This window comes from Capra hircus, assembly GCF_001704415.2.
Source record: "Capra hircus breed San Clemente chromosome X unlocalized genomic scaffold, ASM170441v1, whole genome shotgun sequence".
NCBI lineage: Eukaryota > Metazoa > Chordata > Mammalia > Artiodactyla > Bovidae > Capra > Capra hircus.
Window position 1 is genome coordinate 65,225,396 of NW_017189516.1, and position 16,567 is coordinate 65,241,962.

The 16,567-nt window shown below is 51.2% G+C and overlaps 1 protein-coding gene across 2 annotated transcripts in view; it reads left to right on the forward strand.

The window, feature by feature from the left end:
* PRKX (protein kinase, X-linked) overlaps positions 1-15,489 on the forward strand; it is a 58,437-nt gene extending 42,948 nt beyond the window's left edge. For both annotated transcript variants that reach the window (XM_018043893.1, XM_018043894.1), the window contains exons 4-9: positions 478-597; positions 7,533-7,628; positions 9,529-9,586; positions 11,319-11,396; positions 12,622-12,770; positions 13,778-15,489. In XM_018043893.1, coding sequence (XP_017899382.1) covers positions 478-597; positions 7,533-7,628; positions 9,529-9,586; positions 11,319-11,396; positions 12,622-12,747 — 478 coding nt within the window. In that variant the 3' untranslated portion in view covers positions 12,748-12,770; positions 13,778-15,489. The remainder of the gene's footprint in view (positions 1-477; positions 598-7,532; positions 7,629-9,528; positions 9,587-11,318; positions 11,397-12,621; positions 12,771-13,777) is intronic.
* Positions 15,490-16,567: the final 1,078 nt, after the last annotated feature.

A 16,567-nucleotide genomic window follows, 5' to 3' on the forward strand; every position in this document is an offset into this window, starting at 1 on the left:
GGGTGTGTAATAACCTTATGGTCACCAGGGGGAAGGATGGGGGAAGGGATAGTCAGGGAGTCTGGGATGGACATGGACACACTGCTGGATTTAACATGGAGAACCAGCAAGGACCTGCTGGACAGCTCAGGGAACTCTGCTGAGTGGCAGCCTGGATGGGAGGGAAGTTTGGGGGACAGTGGGTACTTGTGTTTGTGTGGCTGAGTCCCTTCACAGTCCACCTGAAACCATCACAACATTGTCCATCGGCTGTATGCCCATATGAAGTAAAAGTTGAAAACCTTAGATTGAAAAAAAAAATGTTTATAAAAGGAAAAACGTCACAGAGGACAGCGTTGCCATGTTTATCCACAGGTTTGGGGTCTAAGGCTCCGTGTAGATTAATTCAGTGACGTAGCCTCCCCGCTCCTGAGGTGCACGTGTAGGCCAATCACCCCTGAGTTCTGTGGACCCCACCTCCTTCTTCTTTTCCCACAGGACGTGGACCCTCTGTGGGACCCCCGAGTACCTGGCCCCGGAGGTCATTCAGAGCAAGGGCCACGGCCGAGCGGTGGACTGGTGGGCACTTGGCATCCTGATATTCGAGATGCTGTCAGGGTGAGTACCCTTTCTGTGGGGAAGATGCCTGTGGCTCCCCGGCCTGTTCACGTGCTCTGGGGGGCTCAGCCCCTGGGATTTGGTGCAGGGGGGTCAGGGATGGACACACTTGGAGTGTGGTCTCCCACAGTTCCCTGGGGGCTCAGCCCCCAGGATTTGGTGCAGGCGTCAGGGATACATTTGGAGTGGGGTCTCCTCACAGTTCCCTCGGTGCTCAGCCCTCAGGATTTGGTGCAGGGGGTCAGGGATGGACACGCTTGGAGTGGGGTCTCCCACAGTTCCCTGGGGGCTGAGCCCCCAGGATTTGGTGCAGGCGTCAGGGATACATTTGGAGTGGGGTCTCCTCACAGTTCCCTGGGTGCTCAGCCCGCAGGATTTGGTGCAGGGGGTCAGGGATGGACATGCTTGGAGTGGGGTCTCCCACAGTTCCCAGGTGCTCAGCCCCTAGGGTTTGGTGCAGGGGGTCAGGGATGGACACGCTTGGAGTGGGGTCTCCCACAGTTCCCTGGGTGCTTAGCCCCCAGAATTTGATGCAGGGGGTCAGGGATGTACACGCTTGGAGTGGGGTCTCCCACAGTTCCCTGGGTGCTTAGCCCCTAGGGTTTGGTGCAGGGGGTCAGGGATGGACACACTTGGAGTGGGGTCTCCCACAGTTCCCTGGGTGCTCAGCTCCCAGGATTTGGTGCAGGCGTCAGGGATACATTTGGAGTGGGTTCTCCCACAGTTCCCAGGTGCTCAGCCCTCAGGATTTGGTGCAGGGGGTCAGGGATGGACACGCTTGGAGTGGGGTCTCCCACAGTTCCCTGGGTGCTCAGCCCCCAGGATTTGGTGCAGGGGGTCAGGGATGGACACGCTTGGAGTGGGGTCTCCCACAGTTCCCTGGGTGCTTAGCCCCCAGAATTTGATGCAGGGGGTCAGGGATGTACACGCTTGGAGTGGGGTCTCCCACAGTTCCCTGGGTGCTTAGCCCCTAGGGTTTGGTGCAGGGGGTCAGGGATGGACACACTTGGAGTGGGGTCTCCCACAGTTCCCTGGGTGCTCAGCTCCCAGGATTTGGTGCAGGCGTCAGGGATACATTTGGAGTGGGTTCTCCCACAGTTCCCAGGTGCTCAGCCCTCAGGATTTGGTGCAGGGGGTCAGGGATGGACACGTTTGGAGTGGGGTCTCCCACAGTTCCCTGGGTGCTCAGCCCCCAGGATTTGGTGCAGGGGGTCAGGGATGGACACGCTTGGAGTGGGGTCTCCCACAGTTCCCTGGGTGCTCAGCCCTCAGGATTTGGTGCAGGGGGTCAGGGATGGACACACTTGGAGTGGGGTCTCCCACAGTTCCCAGGTGCTCAGCCCCTAGGGTTTGGTGCAGGGGGTCAGGGATGGACACGCTTGGAGTGGGGTCTCCCACAGTTCCCAGGTGCTCAGCCCCTAGGGTTTGGTGCAGGGGGTCAGGGATGGACACGCTTGGAGTGGGGTCTCCCACAGTTCCTGGGTGCTCAGCCCCCAGGATTTGGTGCAGGGGGTCAGGGATGGACACGCTTGGAGTGGGGTCTCCCACAGTTCCCAGGTGCTCAGCCCCTAGGATTTGATGCAGGGGGTCAGGGATGGACACGCTTGGAGTGGGGTCTCCCACAGTTCCCTGGGTGCTCAGCCCCAAGGGTTAGGTGCAGGGATTGTCGGGGGATGCACACACTTGGTGTGGGGTCTTCCGAAAGTTTCCCACTGTGGGTGATGATGATATGAAGTGACCATTCGGCTTGCTTTCAAAAGAAGCAGCAGCGGGAGCTTGGGGGACCAGCAGGGCGTGTCTGTTGAGATCTTTTGTCTCTAAATGTCCCTGTCTGCCCAGAGTATACGATTCATCACGCACCGATCCCTCCGGAGTGATTCCCAGAGCTGGGTGTATATGTTAGTGATGGAGTCGTGTCCAACTCTTTGCGACCCTGTGGACTGTAGCCCACCGGGCTTCTGTGTCCGTGGAATGGTCCCAGACAAGAATACTGGAGTGGGTTGCCATGCCCTCCCCCAGCGGATCTTCCTGACCCAGGGGTGGAACCCGAGTTTCCTGCATTGCAGGCAGATTCTTTGCCATCTGAGCCACCAGGGAAGCCCCGAGCTGGGTAGCGGGCATGTTGGGTAAGAAACGCTCTTTCGGACATTCGGAAGGAACAGCGCTGCAGAAAGGAAACAGTGCGTTCTTTCCTGAAAGCCCCAAACACGCCTCGGGGAATGTTTGGAATTGCATTTACCTCCCCAGTCCAGATTCTGTATCAGCATGATTAACCACTCGTGCCTGGTGTTTTCGTGAGGTATTGCTAGGAATTCCATGAGGCGGTAAAGAATCTGTCTCCAGTGCAGAAGTGGAAAGAGGCGGGTTCGCTCCCTGGGTTGGGAAGATTCCCCTGGAGAAGGGGAATGGCAGCCGAGTCCAGTGTCCTCGCCTGGAGAATCCCATGGACAGGAGCCTGGTGGGGCTACCGTCCACGGGGTCGCCAAAGGGTCGGATACGACTGAGCCACTGAGCTCGCACTCACGCGTTTCCCCACGCCGGGCAGACAGAGCAAGCGTCTTCCCCGTAGACGTCCGTGCACTCGCTGCTTCCTGGCCGTCCTGTGCTCACACGGCTCTTTTGTTGGGATGCTGTGCTTGGCCGGCAGGCAGAGGAGGGGGGATTGTCCGCCCAGGACTCCTCCCCGCCCCCGTCTGCCCCTCCTCCGTCCCCTTGCCCTTCTTCTGTTCTCTCTCTCTCTTTGCTCACACGCGCCTCTGTAGTCAATCAAATAGACCAAAAAAAAAAAAATCCCTTCCCATGCACCCCAGCCCAGGAAGTCCCGGTCAGAAACACAAGACTGAAATGCATTCCCTACGGTGTCAGAAATGCAAAATGTAGAAAGAAATGCAAGAATCATACATCTTTGTGCGCCTGTGTTTGATCAGTGTTACAGACATGTCCCGGCCATGGGTGGCTGTGTTCCTTCCTGAGGGTTTCTGACCAGCAGAGGGTAGCGTTGCCCGAGAATTGAATCCCGCTGCCCAGAAGACGTTTTGCTAGGATGGACTTCCTGTGTCTTCTGTTTTTTTAGTCTGTATTATTACGGGGGGGGGGGGGGGCATGTAATTTCATGGAATATAATAATATGGAATATCGTAGCAAAGATAACGCTGGAATATAGTATACGGTTGGAAGATATGTTGTTGGAAGATAATGGGATATTATTAGGACATTCGGGGTTTCCCTGGTGGCTCAGACAGTAAAGAATCCGCTTGCAATGCAGGAGACCTGGGTTGGATCCCTGGCTTGGGAAGATCCCCTGGAGAAGGGCACGGCGACCCACTCCAGTATTCTTGCCTGGAGAATCCCACGGACAGAGGAGCCTGGCGGGCTACAGTCCACGGGGTCAGAAAGCGTAGGACATGACTGAGCAACTGTGTTCTTCTACTATGGGAACCTACATAGTCTATAGTGTACTCGAATATTCTACAATAGAAATTATTAAAATACAAGAGAGAGAATTAGAATACAGTATTAGGATAGGTTAGAATGATTATTACAGTTACTATGTAAACACAATTACTAGAAGTCTGGTATTTCAATACTCCATATCTAGTCATTGGACACGACTGAGAGACTGAACTGAACTGAACTGATCCTGCTGCTGAGTTGCTTCAGTCGTGTCCGACTCTGTGCGACCTCGTAGACGGCAGCCTACCAGGCTCCCCCATCCCTGGGATTCTCCAGGCAAGAACACTGGAGTGGGTTGCCATTTCCTTCTCTAATGCATGAAAGTGAAAAGGGAAAGTGAAGTCGCTCAGTCATGTCCGACTCTTCACGACCCCATGGACTGCAGCCTGCCAGGCTCCTCTGTCCATGGGATTTTCCAGGCAAGAGTACTGGAGTGGGGTGCCATTGCCTTCTCCGGAACTGACCCTAGTAGTATCGTAATAGGATGTGTGTTCTGTGTTTGCCAAGCATAGCTTCAGTCGTGTCTGAGTCTGCGACCCCATGGACCATAGCCTGCCAGGCTCCTCTGTCCACAGGATTCTCCAGGCAAGAGTTCTGGAGTGGGTTGCCATGCCCTTCTCCAGGGGATCTTCCTGACCCAGGGATCAAACCCGGGTCTCCTACATTGACAGGCGGATTCTTTACCTTCTTAGCCACCAGGAACGTTGAGGTAGGTCAAAGATGTCTATAAAAAAAGATGACAGATAGACGATGGGGAAAAAAATTGCAAAATTGGCATATATATATATATGTATATTTTTTGTTGTTGGGGGGGCGGGTTACATACTCTGAGGCATGTGGGATCTTCCCGGGTCAGGGATTGAACCCATATCTCCTGTGTCGGCAGGCGGATTGTTTACCACTGACCCACCGGGGAGGCCCTGATGTGCATTTTTTTAAAAGAACATCTATTTGGCTGAATTGGGCGTTAGTGGTCAGTTGTAGCCGGCCAGCTCTTTGCTGGCGGCCTGCAGACACTCAAGTTATGTAGCTTGGACCCCGTGTATGCGGCACATCGGGCTCACTTGCTCCATGGTCTTAGCTCCTCGACCAGAGAGGGATCTGGCGTCATCCGTGCGGTAAGGCGGGTTCTCAACCACTGGACCGCCACACAAGTTCCTGGCCGTGCATTCTTTAAGATGAAATTCTTGAGCTTGCCTTTATGGGGCAGGTAAGGCGGGTTCTCAACCACTGGACCACCACACAAGTTCCTGGCCGTGCATTCTTTAAGATGAAATTCTTGAGCTTGCCTTTATGGGGCAGGTAAGGCGGGTTCTCAACCACTGGACCGCCACACAAGTTCCTGGCCGTGCTTTCTTTAAGGTGAAATTCTTGAGCTTGCCTTTATGGGGCAGTACAGGTGGTCCTTCTGTCTACAGCTCACCACGGCTGATGTCAAGATGCAAGTCGTGCCCACGTGTGTGAACGGCACTCACTGCCTGTTTTATTAAGACCATCGCTATATTGTCAAGTAATTATCCTCCAGTTCAGTCACTCAGTCATATCCGACTCTTTGCGACCCCATGGACTGCAGCACGCCAGGCCTCCCTGTCCATCACCAACTCCTGGAGCGTGCTCAAACTCATGCCCATCGAGTCGATGATGGGATCCAACCATCTCATCCTCTGTCGCCCCTTTCTCCTCCCGCCTTCGATCTTTCCCAGCATCAGGGTCTTTTCCAGTGAGTCGGCTCTTTGCATCAGGTGGCCAAATGATTGGAGTTTCAGCTTCAGCATCAGTCCCTCCAATGAATATTCAGGACTGATCTCCTTTAGGATGGACTGGATGGATCTCCTTGAAGTCCAAGGGACTCTCAAGAGTCTTCTCCAACACCACAGTTCAAAAGCATCAATTCTTTGGCGCTCAGCTTGCTTTGTAGTCCAACTCTCACATCCATACATGACTATTGGAAGAACCATAGCCTTGAGTAGATGGACATTTGTTGGCAAAGTAATGTCTCTGCTTTTTAACATGCTGTCTAGGTTGGTCATCCTTCAGTTAAATTAGTCAAATTTAAAAAAGGCTTAGAAGGAGGGAGGCTTCCCTGGAAGTCCAGTGGTTAAGACTGTGAGCTTCCACTGTGAGCTATGTGCCTTCTGTCCCTGGTCAGGAAAGGAATACCCCATATCCCATTCCATGCAGCCAATAAATAAAATCTTGGAAGGGTTCCATTGGATTAAAGATAGACACTTGAAGATAAGTTTCAAATCTGGGCGGGCTTCCCTGATAGGTCAGTTGGTAAAGAATCCGCCTGCAATGAGGGAGACCTGCGTTCGATCCCTGGGTTGGGAAGATTCCCCGAGAGAAGAGAAAGGCTACCCACTCGGGTATTCTTGCCCTGGGGAATCCCATGGACTGTATATGTAGTCCGTGGGGTGGCAACGAGTCGGACACGACTGAGCGACTAACACACGCGTCAGACGTGGGCGCCGTCTTGGGCCGCTTTCCGCACTCCGACCCCTCGGCTACACGTTCCGTCTGCTTTTTCTCTCAGGCTGCATCTGTGAGCGCTGCCTCGTGATGACTTTTTTCCGCTCGTTAAAGCTGCTGCCCGCATACCTTTCTCATGATGGTGGCGTGTCACGCCAGCTTCCTCGGGGCTCCGTATGCCGTGTTCTCCAGGAGCCCGTGGAGGAATGCATGACGCGTTTTCTCCCGGGCCTGTTTCTGAGTGGAAACCATCCCGCGGCCTATCCTCATTCACAGCCACCGCCCAAGGCAGGGAGACGAACCCCCGGCCGCTGTTGGAACTGGCTTCTGGCTCGGGGGTGGAGGGCCGACTCGGGGGTTTATTCACTCCAAGGCGTTCACACTCGCCGAGGGCTGGGTGTCCTTGGCCATGGTAGGTTCGCGATCCACGGAAGCTGGTTACTCTAGAAGTACGACTGGCCGGGTTAGTTGTCGTTCTGAGACTGTAATGGGCTTCCCAGGTGCGCTCAGGGGTGAAGAACTTGCCATCCAAGACAGGAGACGCAGGTTGGATCCCTGGGTTTGGAAAGATTCCGCTGGAGGAGGGAACGGCAACCCACTCGGGTATCCTGGCCTTGGAGAATCCCATGGACAGAGGAGCCTGGCGGGGCTGCAGTCCACGGGGTCACAGACTCGGACACAACTCAACAGCTAACCAACAGACGCAAGTGGCTCTGTGTTGTCTAGCTAGTCACATAGCCTCGTGGTCGTGGCCTTTTCTAGCCTTGCCCGTCGTCTGTAGTTGGGACAAAGTGCCTCCCGCTTGCCCTCTTGGAACCACGCCTTCATAGCTGGTCCCGAGTCATCCGTGACTCCAGCGTGAGAGGAGAAAGCGCACACCGCAAAATAAAATTCTCTTCTGCCCGTGGCGGGCCGAAGGAAGCCATGCTTATAAAGCCTGCGGGTGTTCCCCCCCCCCCCCGCCCCCCACACACACTGGCCGCTAAAAATAGACATTTTAATCTTTCTAACAGGTTTCCTCCATTTTTTGATGACAACGCCTTTGGCATCTATCAGAAGATTCTTGCTGGCAAGATAGACTTCCCCAGACATTTGGAGTTCAGTGTCAAGTAAGTCAGCCGTCCTCTCTGGTCTTTGGGGGACGTTCATTTCTAAAGCCCGTGACAGACCCCCAGTGGAGGCGTCCTGCCCAGCTGGGTACCATCCTGGTTTGTTCCTCTGAGCTCAGCTGACGCTCTTTGGGTGGGTCATCTTTTCCCCCCGAAAAGGGGAAAGCTTTTCATGACTCTGCTGGGATGACACTTCCTCTCTTCGTGACTCGCAGCCATGTTTTACATCTTTTGAGAGAATGGGTGTATTTATCATCAGCGAATAAAGGCTGCTTGTCATCATATTGAATAAGGAAGCAGCTTTGTTATTCGAGAAGAAGGCCCTTGTTCCTTCCAGCTAGTTTGGTGGCTGGTGCGGGCCTCGATGACTTAGGATGACTTTGCACGCTAAGTCGCTGCAATCATGTCCAACTCTTGGCGACCGCATGGACTGTAGCCCACCAGGCTCCTCTGTCCGTGGGATTCTCCAGGTGAGAATACTGGAGTGGGCTGCCATACCCTCCTCCAGGGGGTCTTCCCGACCCAGGGATCGAACCAGGGTCTCCTGCATGTCCTGCGCTGGCAGGCAGATTCTGTACTGCTGAGCCACCGGGGAACCCTTGTATAATGTAAGTACTGTGAGTGATTACGTTACTTGAATAAAATTTTTAAGGGGGAAGTAAAAGGAAATGATTTCTTGAAACACGCTTTGACGTAATTGTGTTGAATCCTCATCTGCGGTGTGAATTCAGGCTTCTCTACCCTTCTGTGTTGTGATTTTTTCTTGTTGTTGTTGAGTCGTTCAGTCGTGTCTGACTCTCTGCGACCCCATGAACCGCAGCACGCCAGGCTTCCCTGTCATCACCATCTCCCGGAGCTCACTCAAACTCATGTCCATCGAGTCGGTGATGCCATCCAACCATCTCATCCTCTGTCGTCCCCTTCTCCTCCCGCCTTCAGTCTTTCCCAGCATCAGGGTCTTTTCCAATGAGTCAGCTCTTTGCATCAGGTGGTCAAGGTATTGGAGCTTCAGCATCCGTCCTTCTGATCAATATCCAGGGTTGATGTCCAGTGAGTCAGTATTCTGATACCGTCTGCCATTTAGAAGGAAAATCTCAGTGACCCAGCACACACAAAAGTACTTCTCTTGCTTCCAGGACGGCAAGGAATCCAGACAAGAATCCCACAGATACGTAGACCCACCGGGCAAAGCGTGATGACTGATTTTGGTAGAATCCCACATTGGGTAGTTGGCCGCAGTTGGCCTGGCAGGTGTATTTGAAATGAAGGGCAGACATCCCCAGGGCACAGCGTTTCTCCAGCTCATGTTCAAAGGCTGTTCATCTCTACGATGATTTGATCAACCTCTGCGCCTTAGCTGGGTTGCAGCTCTGCACCGCGTAAATTGTTTAGGTTATTTAGGAACAGAAAATGATGAGAAAGGGCCTATCCCAGGTGAAGCTAGCTGTGAAGAACCCGTCTGCCAATTCAGGAGACATAAGAGACGCAGGTTCGATCCCTGGGTCGGGGAAGACCCCCTGGAGGAGGGAACGGCAGCCCACTCCAGTATTCTTGCCTGGAGAATCCCACGGACAGAGGAGCCTGACGGGCTGCAGTCCAGGGGGTCAAAAAGAGTCAACCCACTCCAGTATTCTCGCCTGGAGAATCCCACAGACAGAGGAGCCTGGCGGGCTGCAGTCCACGGGGTCGAAGAGAGTCAGACAGGACTGGAGCAACTTAGCACTCAACAGTGGTGAGAAAGACTAGAAGACGCTTAGCCAACGTGAAGGCTGAATCACAGGCCGGGTGTCCTGTATGGTGTGGGTTTTACTGCTGTTGACCTGCTGTGTTTGCGTGGGTCCGTATCAACGTGTCTGTGTTTCTGTCTCCTTATCCCCACCCCCACCCCCGGCCCAAACAGGGACCTCATCAGGAAACTGCTTGTTACCGACAGAACGAGGAGGCTGGGAAATATGAAGGTCAGTATTTGTATCCCTATATGTGGAACGGTAACGGCTTCCCATGTGAGGTTCATGGTATAAAGTCTGCCCGCCAATGCAGGGGACGCAAGAGACTCGAGTTCCATCCCTGGGTCGGGAAGATTCCCTGGAGGAGGGAAAGGCAACCTACTCCAATATTCTTGCCTGGAGAATCCCCCTGGACAGAGGAGCCTGGAGGGTAACAGTCCACCAGGGTCGCAAAGAGTCGGACACGACTGAGCGTCTCGGCACGTGTTAAGTGGTACTCACTTTTAAATGCTTCTCATCTGACTTGAGGCATGTCAACAATGGCAGAACAGTCTTACCCTTTCATTGGCCAAATCTCAGATTTGATTCACCCAGGATCGTGTCTCCTCAGCTCTCCAAAGAAGTCAGTGACTCAGCAGTGATTTATAAGTTGACGAATCGTCACTTCTTTATTTACTTATACATTTTTTTTGTTTCTGAATATTTTTAAAAATTTTCATTGGTGGATAATTGCTTTACGATATTACGTTGGTTTCTGCCACACGTCACCCCGAGTCCGCCATAGGGATACCCATGTCCCCTTCCCCGTTGAACCTCCCTCTCGTCATTCACATGCTGTGCAGTTTACCCCCTTAAATCCGACAGTCGGATGGCTTGCGATAGGTTAGCAAAATGATGCATCCGTTACCACAGTTTTAAAGAACAGGCTCGTTCCTTCCAAAAGAACCCAGTAACCTGTAGCTAACACTTCTCTGAGGTTTCTGGACTTCTCTGGTGATCCAGGGCTTAAGACTCCAGGTTTCTGCTGCAGGCGACGCGGTTCCGATCCCGGGTTGGGGAATTAAAATCCCACACGCTGCAAGTTCTTTTAAAAAAAAAAGAAAAACCCATCTCTCAAGTGTGACATCCTCGATTTGCACCATAGTCACGTGACTTAATCTCTGGGCCGAAGTGAGCAAATCATTTTGTGAGCCTCATTTTATACGTTTGTAAAAGTAGGTCAGGTGGTAAAGCTTCCCGCCTGCAGTGCAGGAGACCCGGGTTCTATCCCTGGGTCGGGCAGACCCCCTGGAGAAGGAAATGGCAACCCACTCTAGTATTCTTGCCTGGAGAATCCCCATGGACAGAGGAGCCTGACGGGGCTACAGTCCAGAGGGTCACAAAGAGCTGGGCACGACTGAGCGACTAACACGCTCACACACACAAAATGAGCGTAGCTTCAGCTGAAGGAAATCGTTAAGGTGAAAATCCCACTTTACGTTGGGACGGCCTGAACCATAATTGCCCTTTAGTCTTTGGGGCAGTATACGTGTGAACAGCATGTTGCTGTTTAGTCACTGAGTTGTGTCTGACTCTCTGCAACCCCATGGAGTATAGCCCACCAGGCTCCTCTGTCCATGGGATTCTCCAGGCAGGAATACTGGATTGGATTGCCATTTCCTTCTCCAGCGGATCGTCCCCGCCCAGGGATGGAAGCCGTATGTCCTGCCTTGGCGGGCAGGTTCTTTTACCCCTGAGCCACCAGGGAAGCCTGAGCTCCGTGATTGCATTTCTTTCTATCGTGACCAAAAGCATATAATGCCGCTCACATGCCGTCATTGGTGGTTTTCTCTGGGGACAAAGGCTCGATTCATGGCGAACCCGTGTTTCTCTCTGTGTGGAATCCTCCAGAGCTTGTCTGTGCTCCGTGCTTTCCTGTCCTGCCGGCCTTCTCTGCGCTGATGACGGCTGTTCCTTTTTGCAGAACGGAGCCGAGGACGTCAAACAGCACCGGTGGTTCCGGCTCGTGGACTGGGGCGCAGTCCCCGAAAGGAAGCTGAAGGTACGGCTGTACGTCAAATCTGCCAGCTCGTACCCGGGGAAGCCTCAAGCTCTCCTGAACACACACACAGGTTCAGTTGGTAAAGAGACCTCCTGCGATGCAGGCATGCCTGGTTCCATCCCTGGGTCAGGAACGTTCCCCTGAAGAAGGGACGGGTAAACCACTCCAGTATTCTTGCCTGGAGAATCCGACGGACAGAGGAGCCCAGGGCGCTGCAGTCCATGGAGTGGCAAAGAGTCTTAAAAGAACATCTATACCTTAATCGAAAAATACAAAACAAAAGGATACCAATGTCAGTAGTTACATCAAAGATAAGCGGTCCCCCAACCTCACAAGTAAAATCATGGAAGTTTGAAATGTGAGAATTATCAGAAGCTGACACAGCGAAAAGGCAGGACGCAGATAGACTTGCTCGATGTACAGTTTCTGCAAAGCTTCACCGTGGAAAAAACACACTATGTCCAAAGTGCAATTAAATGAGGCATGCCTAAATGTAACGACTTCCTGGGGCAGACTTGCTCCATGCAGGGTTTCTGCGAAACTTTGATTACATTAAAAAAAAAACACCAAAATAAAGGAGTATGTATGTGTGTGTGCGCCCTTAGTCACTGAGTCGTCGTGTCCGACTCTTTGCGACCCCATGGACTGTGGCCCACCAGGCTCCTCTGTCCATGGGGATTCTCCAGGCGAGAATACTGGGGTGAGTTGCCATGCTCTCCTCCAGGGGATCTTCCCCACCCAGGGATGGAACCCAGGTCACCTGCGTTGCAGGCGGATTCTTTACAGTGTGAGCCACCAGGCAATCCCAAGAACACTGGAGTGGATAACCTATGCTTTCTCCAGGGGTTCTTCCCAACCCAGGAATGGAACCCAGTCTCCTGCATTGCAGGCGGATTCTTTACCAACTGAGCTATAAAGTGCAATAAAGCTAGGCGCACCTGAATGTAACAACTTCCTGGTGCAGACTTGCTCCATCCAAGGTCTCTGCAAAGCTTTGATTTATAAACAAAACAAAACATAGTATCTATATGGTGCAATAAACCTAGGCACACCTGAATGTAACAACTTCCTGGTGCAGACTGGCAAGGTTTCTGCAAAGCTTTGATTTATTAGAAAAACAAAGTATCTGCAAAGTGCGGTAAACCTGACGCATGGCTGAATGCAAGCTCACTGGTGAACACTGTTCCTCTGTAACCACGGCGCTGTATCTTTGCTGCTTCCTCAGCCCCCGATTGTCCCCAAGCTGTGCAGTGCGGACGATACTTCCAACTTCGAAACGTATCCTGAGAACGACTGGACTTCTGCCCCGCCGGTGTCACAGAAAGAGCTGGATGTCTTCAAGAATTTCTGAGCTCGGGACTCCCCACCTGGAAGGTATATCTTTATTTTATGTATTGATTTTTGAAATGTCAAGGCACCTTTTAATTTCATTCATTCAGGATAGCACTTGAAAGTAAGTGAAAGTGAACGTGTTAGTCGCTGAGTCGTGTCTGACTCTCTGCGACCCCGTGGACTGTAGCGCAGCAGGCTCCTCTGTCCATGGGATTCTCCAGGCAAGAATACTGGATTGAGTTGCCATTCCCTTCCCCAGGGGAATCTTCCCAACCCAGGGAATGGAACCCAGGTCTCCTGCATTGGCAGGTGGGTTCCTTATCGTCTGAGTTAACCTGGCAAGCCCTGTATCAGTTGAATTCTGTTTATTTTTAAATTTCTTATATATAAACATTTTTTTTTACATATACATGTATTTCTTCTTTCTCAAATTCTTTTCCCATATAGGTTATAAGAGAGTACTCAGCAGAGTTCCCTGTGCTCTATGTTGGGTCCTTGTGGGTTGAACTGATTTGCAAAACAGAAGCTGACTTTAGATTGTGAGTCTGGGCCCTGTAGTTTTTTCTTCATCATGAAATGTTTTGTCTGGTGGTGAGGTCCTGTGGCAAAGTACCAGGAAACGGGGACCCACTTTTGTTTCTGGGCTGAATCTCTTTTCAAATTGTGAACGAGATTCGGCTAGTTCTATGGAACATGGAGAACCCACCTTTTAAAAAAAAAAATTCTTTCCATTTTCTTTATGTGGCATTCTCACTCCGTAGAATTCAGGCTTGTGGGTCTTTGCAATAAGAATGTGAAGGAATCTTTGGCTTCTTTTGTGCCACCGTTGTTGTTAGTTAAGATGACAAATGGTACCCAGGTGTTTTGAAAATTTAACAAAATCTGGACTTCCCTGGCACTCCGACGGGTAAGACTCCATCCTTCCAATGATGCAGGTTCAATCCTTGCTTGGGGAAATAAGATCTCTTGTGCCACACAGGGCAAGCAAAAGATAAGAAAGAATAAACATTTACAGAAGTAACCAAATCCTCTGTTTCATTTCACACCAGTCACAGGGTGATCTGAGCCTGCCTGGGACACACGGTGGCCCCCATGCCAACCCGAGGAAGCATCTATCTTCTTGGAGTAAGGGTGCTTCCGCATTTGGATACGCCCGGATGTGTATAAAGAGATTGCACAGCTGTTGACGTCCGTGGCCCTGGAATTATTTAATCTACTGGAAAATCGGCTGCACAGTAGGACACTTTGAACTTTCGTTTGGTTGGAGGTTTTCTTCTTTTTAGCCTCGTGTGTTCCTACTGGAATATCTTGGTTTCGTTTTTTTTTTTTTCCCTCCGTCATAGACTTGACTTTTTAAGTTTGAGCTGAACTTGTTCAGATATGACCACAAACTGTGTGTGTGTGTGTGTGCGTCTGCTCGTGTCTGTGTATAAAAAAAGGCGGTATGCTTGGAGCACAGAAATTGTGGAGTGATGTACATTTTCTTACTTTCCAGAGGTTATATTTATGTTTCAGATTTTTTTTTTTTTTTTAATGAATCTGTTCTCTTGCTGGACAAAATTTTTAAAGTTACGATATATGTATCTTTTGCCATCTTACATGCATTTTATGGTTAAATCTCATGATGGTCTGTATCCCTGTGTCTGGTAGCCTGAGGTCTTGAAACCAGAAGGCAAAGGGAGGCGATGTGAGTTTGAATTTTAGTCCCAAGACTAGCCACTGAGTGCGAATGTTTTTCAAGGACTTTTGTCTGTGGCATTAAAAAAAATTTTCAGACTCTGTAGGGAGATGGCGAGCTATTGGTAGTCCAGGTTCAATCCCTGGAGCAAATGGGCATCTCCCGATACAGAAGCGTCTCTTCTCAGCGTTGGCTCGAGGAATTCAATGCACGTGTGTTTCTTTTCCCCTTTGGTTTTGGGAAAAGCAAGGAAGGGAAGGGATACGATGGAACCGTTTGAACCTTCCTTGTTTCCGCGTGGTTTTCTCTCTCCTCGTCCGTTCGCTGTGCTTCTGGTTTCACAGACCTGCCCAGCCTGTGCCGGACAAGCCTGCGGTGAGCTTTGTTTTCCCTTTGGACCCGGGGGCTGGGTGAGGACCGTGAACTCTGTCGATCCCGAAAGCCGGGTGCCGAGCGTGTCGGCCTCAGCCAGCGTTGCTGTTTAAGTTCGTGTCTTCCCAGAAGCAGGACGTGGTCAAAGGTGCTTCGCATCCTCATTCATTGCCTTCTTTACCCTCTTTCTCTTCTGCTTTCTGATTCTAACCTTTGCTGTGAAAAAAAGCCTAAATGGGACTCAGCTGGAAGGACAAGAGTGGCTCAAACCCGTTGTGTGGAATCCGGTCATAGGGTCCAGCCGTGCCCTAGCCTGCGGAGGTCTGTGCATTTAAGCAGTCGGTTCTAGAGCCTTCAGTGGCTGCCGGGGATCAGTCAGTAGACCTCCCAGCCCCCTCCTGCCCCCCAAGCCCTGCGTCCTCCCTTCTGCCCAGAAAGGTGCCGCTCCTCGGACTGCAGGGTTGCAGGCAGAGTGTGTCCTTGGGTCGTATTGCTATAAAGGCTTGGGTGCGCCCTCAGCGTTCAGCTCCTCAGGTCTCTGCAACTCAGGTATTTTTGGCTCACCTGCTGACACTGTTTTCTTTCCTGTGCTGGGCCAGAAAGGTGCGTCTTTCCAGCGTTTGCTTCCCTCGCTTCTGCAGGCACATCTAGGGGGTGTGGAGAGCTGATGTTTGGGAAAAGTAGACCGTTTTTTTTTTTTTTTTAACGTAGCACAAATGTCAAAGGACATACATGTATGTATCAGATTTGACCATTTGCACCGTGAAGAATGGATGCTTTTGAACGGTGGTGTTGGAAAAGACTCTTAGAGCCCCTTGGACTGCAAGGAGATCCAGCCAGTCCATCCTAAAGGAGATCTGTCCTGGGTGTTCATTGGAAGGACTGATGCTGAAGCTGAAGCTCCAATCCTTTGGCCACCTCATGCGAAGAGCTGACTCACTGGAAAAGACTGATGCTGGGAAAGATTGAAAGACAGGAGGAGAAGGGGACGACAGAGGATGAGATGGCTGGATGGCATCACCGACTCAATGGATATGAGTTTGAGCAAGCTCCGGGAGTTGGTGATGGACAGGGAGGCCTGGCGTGCTGCAGTCTCTGGGTCACAAAAAGACACAAGTGAAGCTGCAGCTGAGCAGCAGCAACGGCTGGGCCAGAAGACAAGGGCTGTGTGTGCTTGAAGGAGATGTGAAGAGAAACGACACCTATGGAAGCTTTGAGCCGAAGGCGCTAAATCACCCCCTTCTCATAAATGACCTCATCTTCAAAGAGCAGTCCGTTCCGTAGGTGCGAGTGAGTCCAAGGTTGAATAAAACAAACCTTGCAATGGACAGCTCATGAAAAATTTACTTTCAAAGGGTGCACTTGCATAAATGTTCCCAGAGAACTGTTATTTTCAGTCTGTACTTTTCCATCACCACGCTCTTTGGATTAGACGGTGAGCCACCTGGGTCTAAAAATTTTATCATGCCATTTCTGAACTATTACGTCATTGAATGTTAGAAGGTTGAATGAGCAGCGTGAACCTGCACAGAGATACAGACCCCACGAGGAAAAGCATTAAGTCTCGTGTCCTCTGACTATAAAAATAAATGAGTATTATTTGGAGCCTTACGCTTAAGAAAATACAAAATAAATGAAACACCTTTCTTGAACACAATACAAAAATTGTAAATACACATGTTGATCCCGATGCATATTTTTTTGGCTTCATTCTTCCTCTCTAGGATGTAATTTATAAGATGAAAATAGCACAAGAACGCACGAAAATGCGTTGCCTTAATTTTGAAGA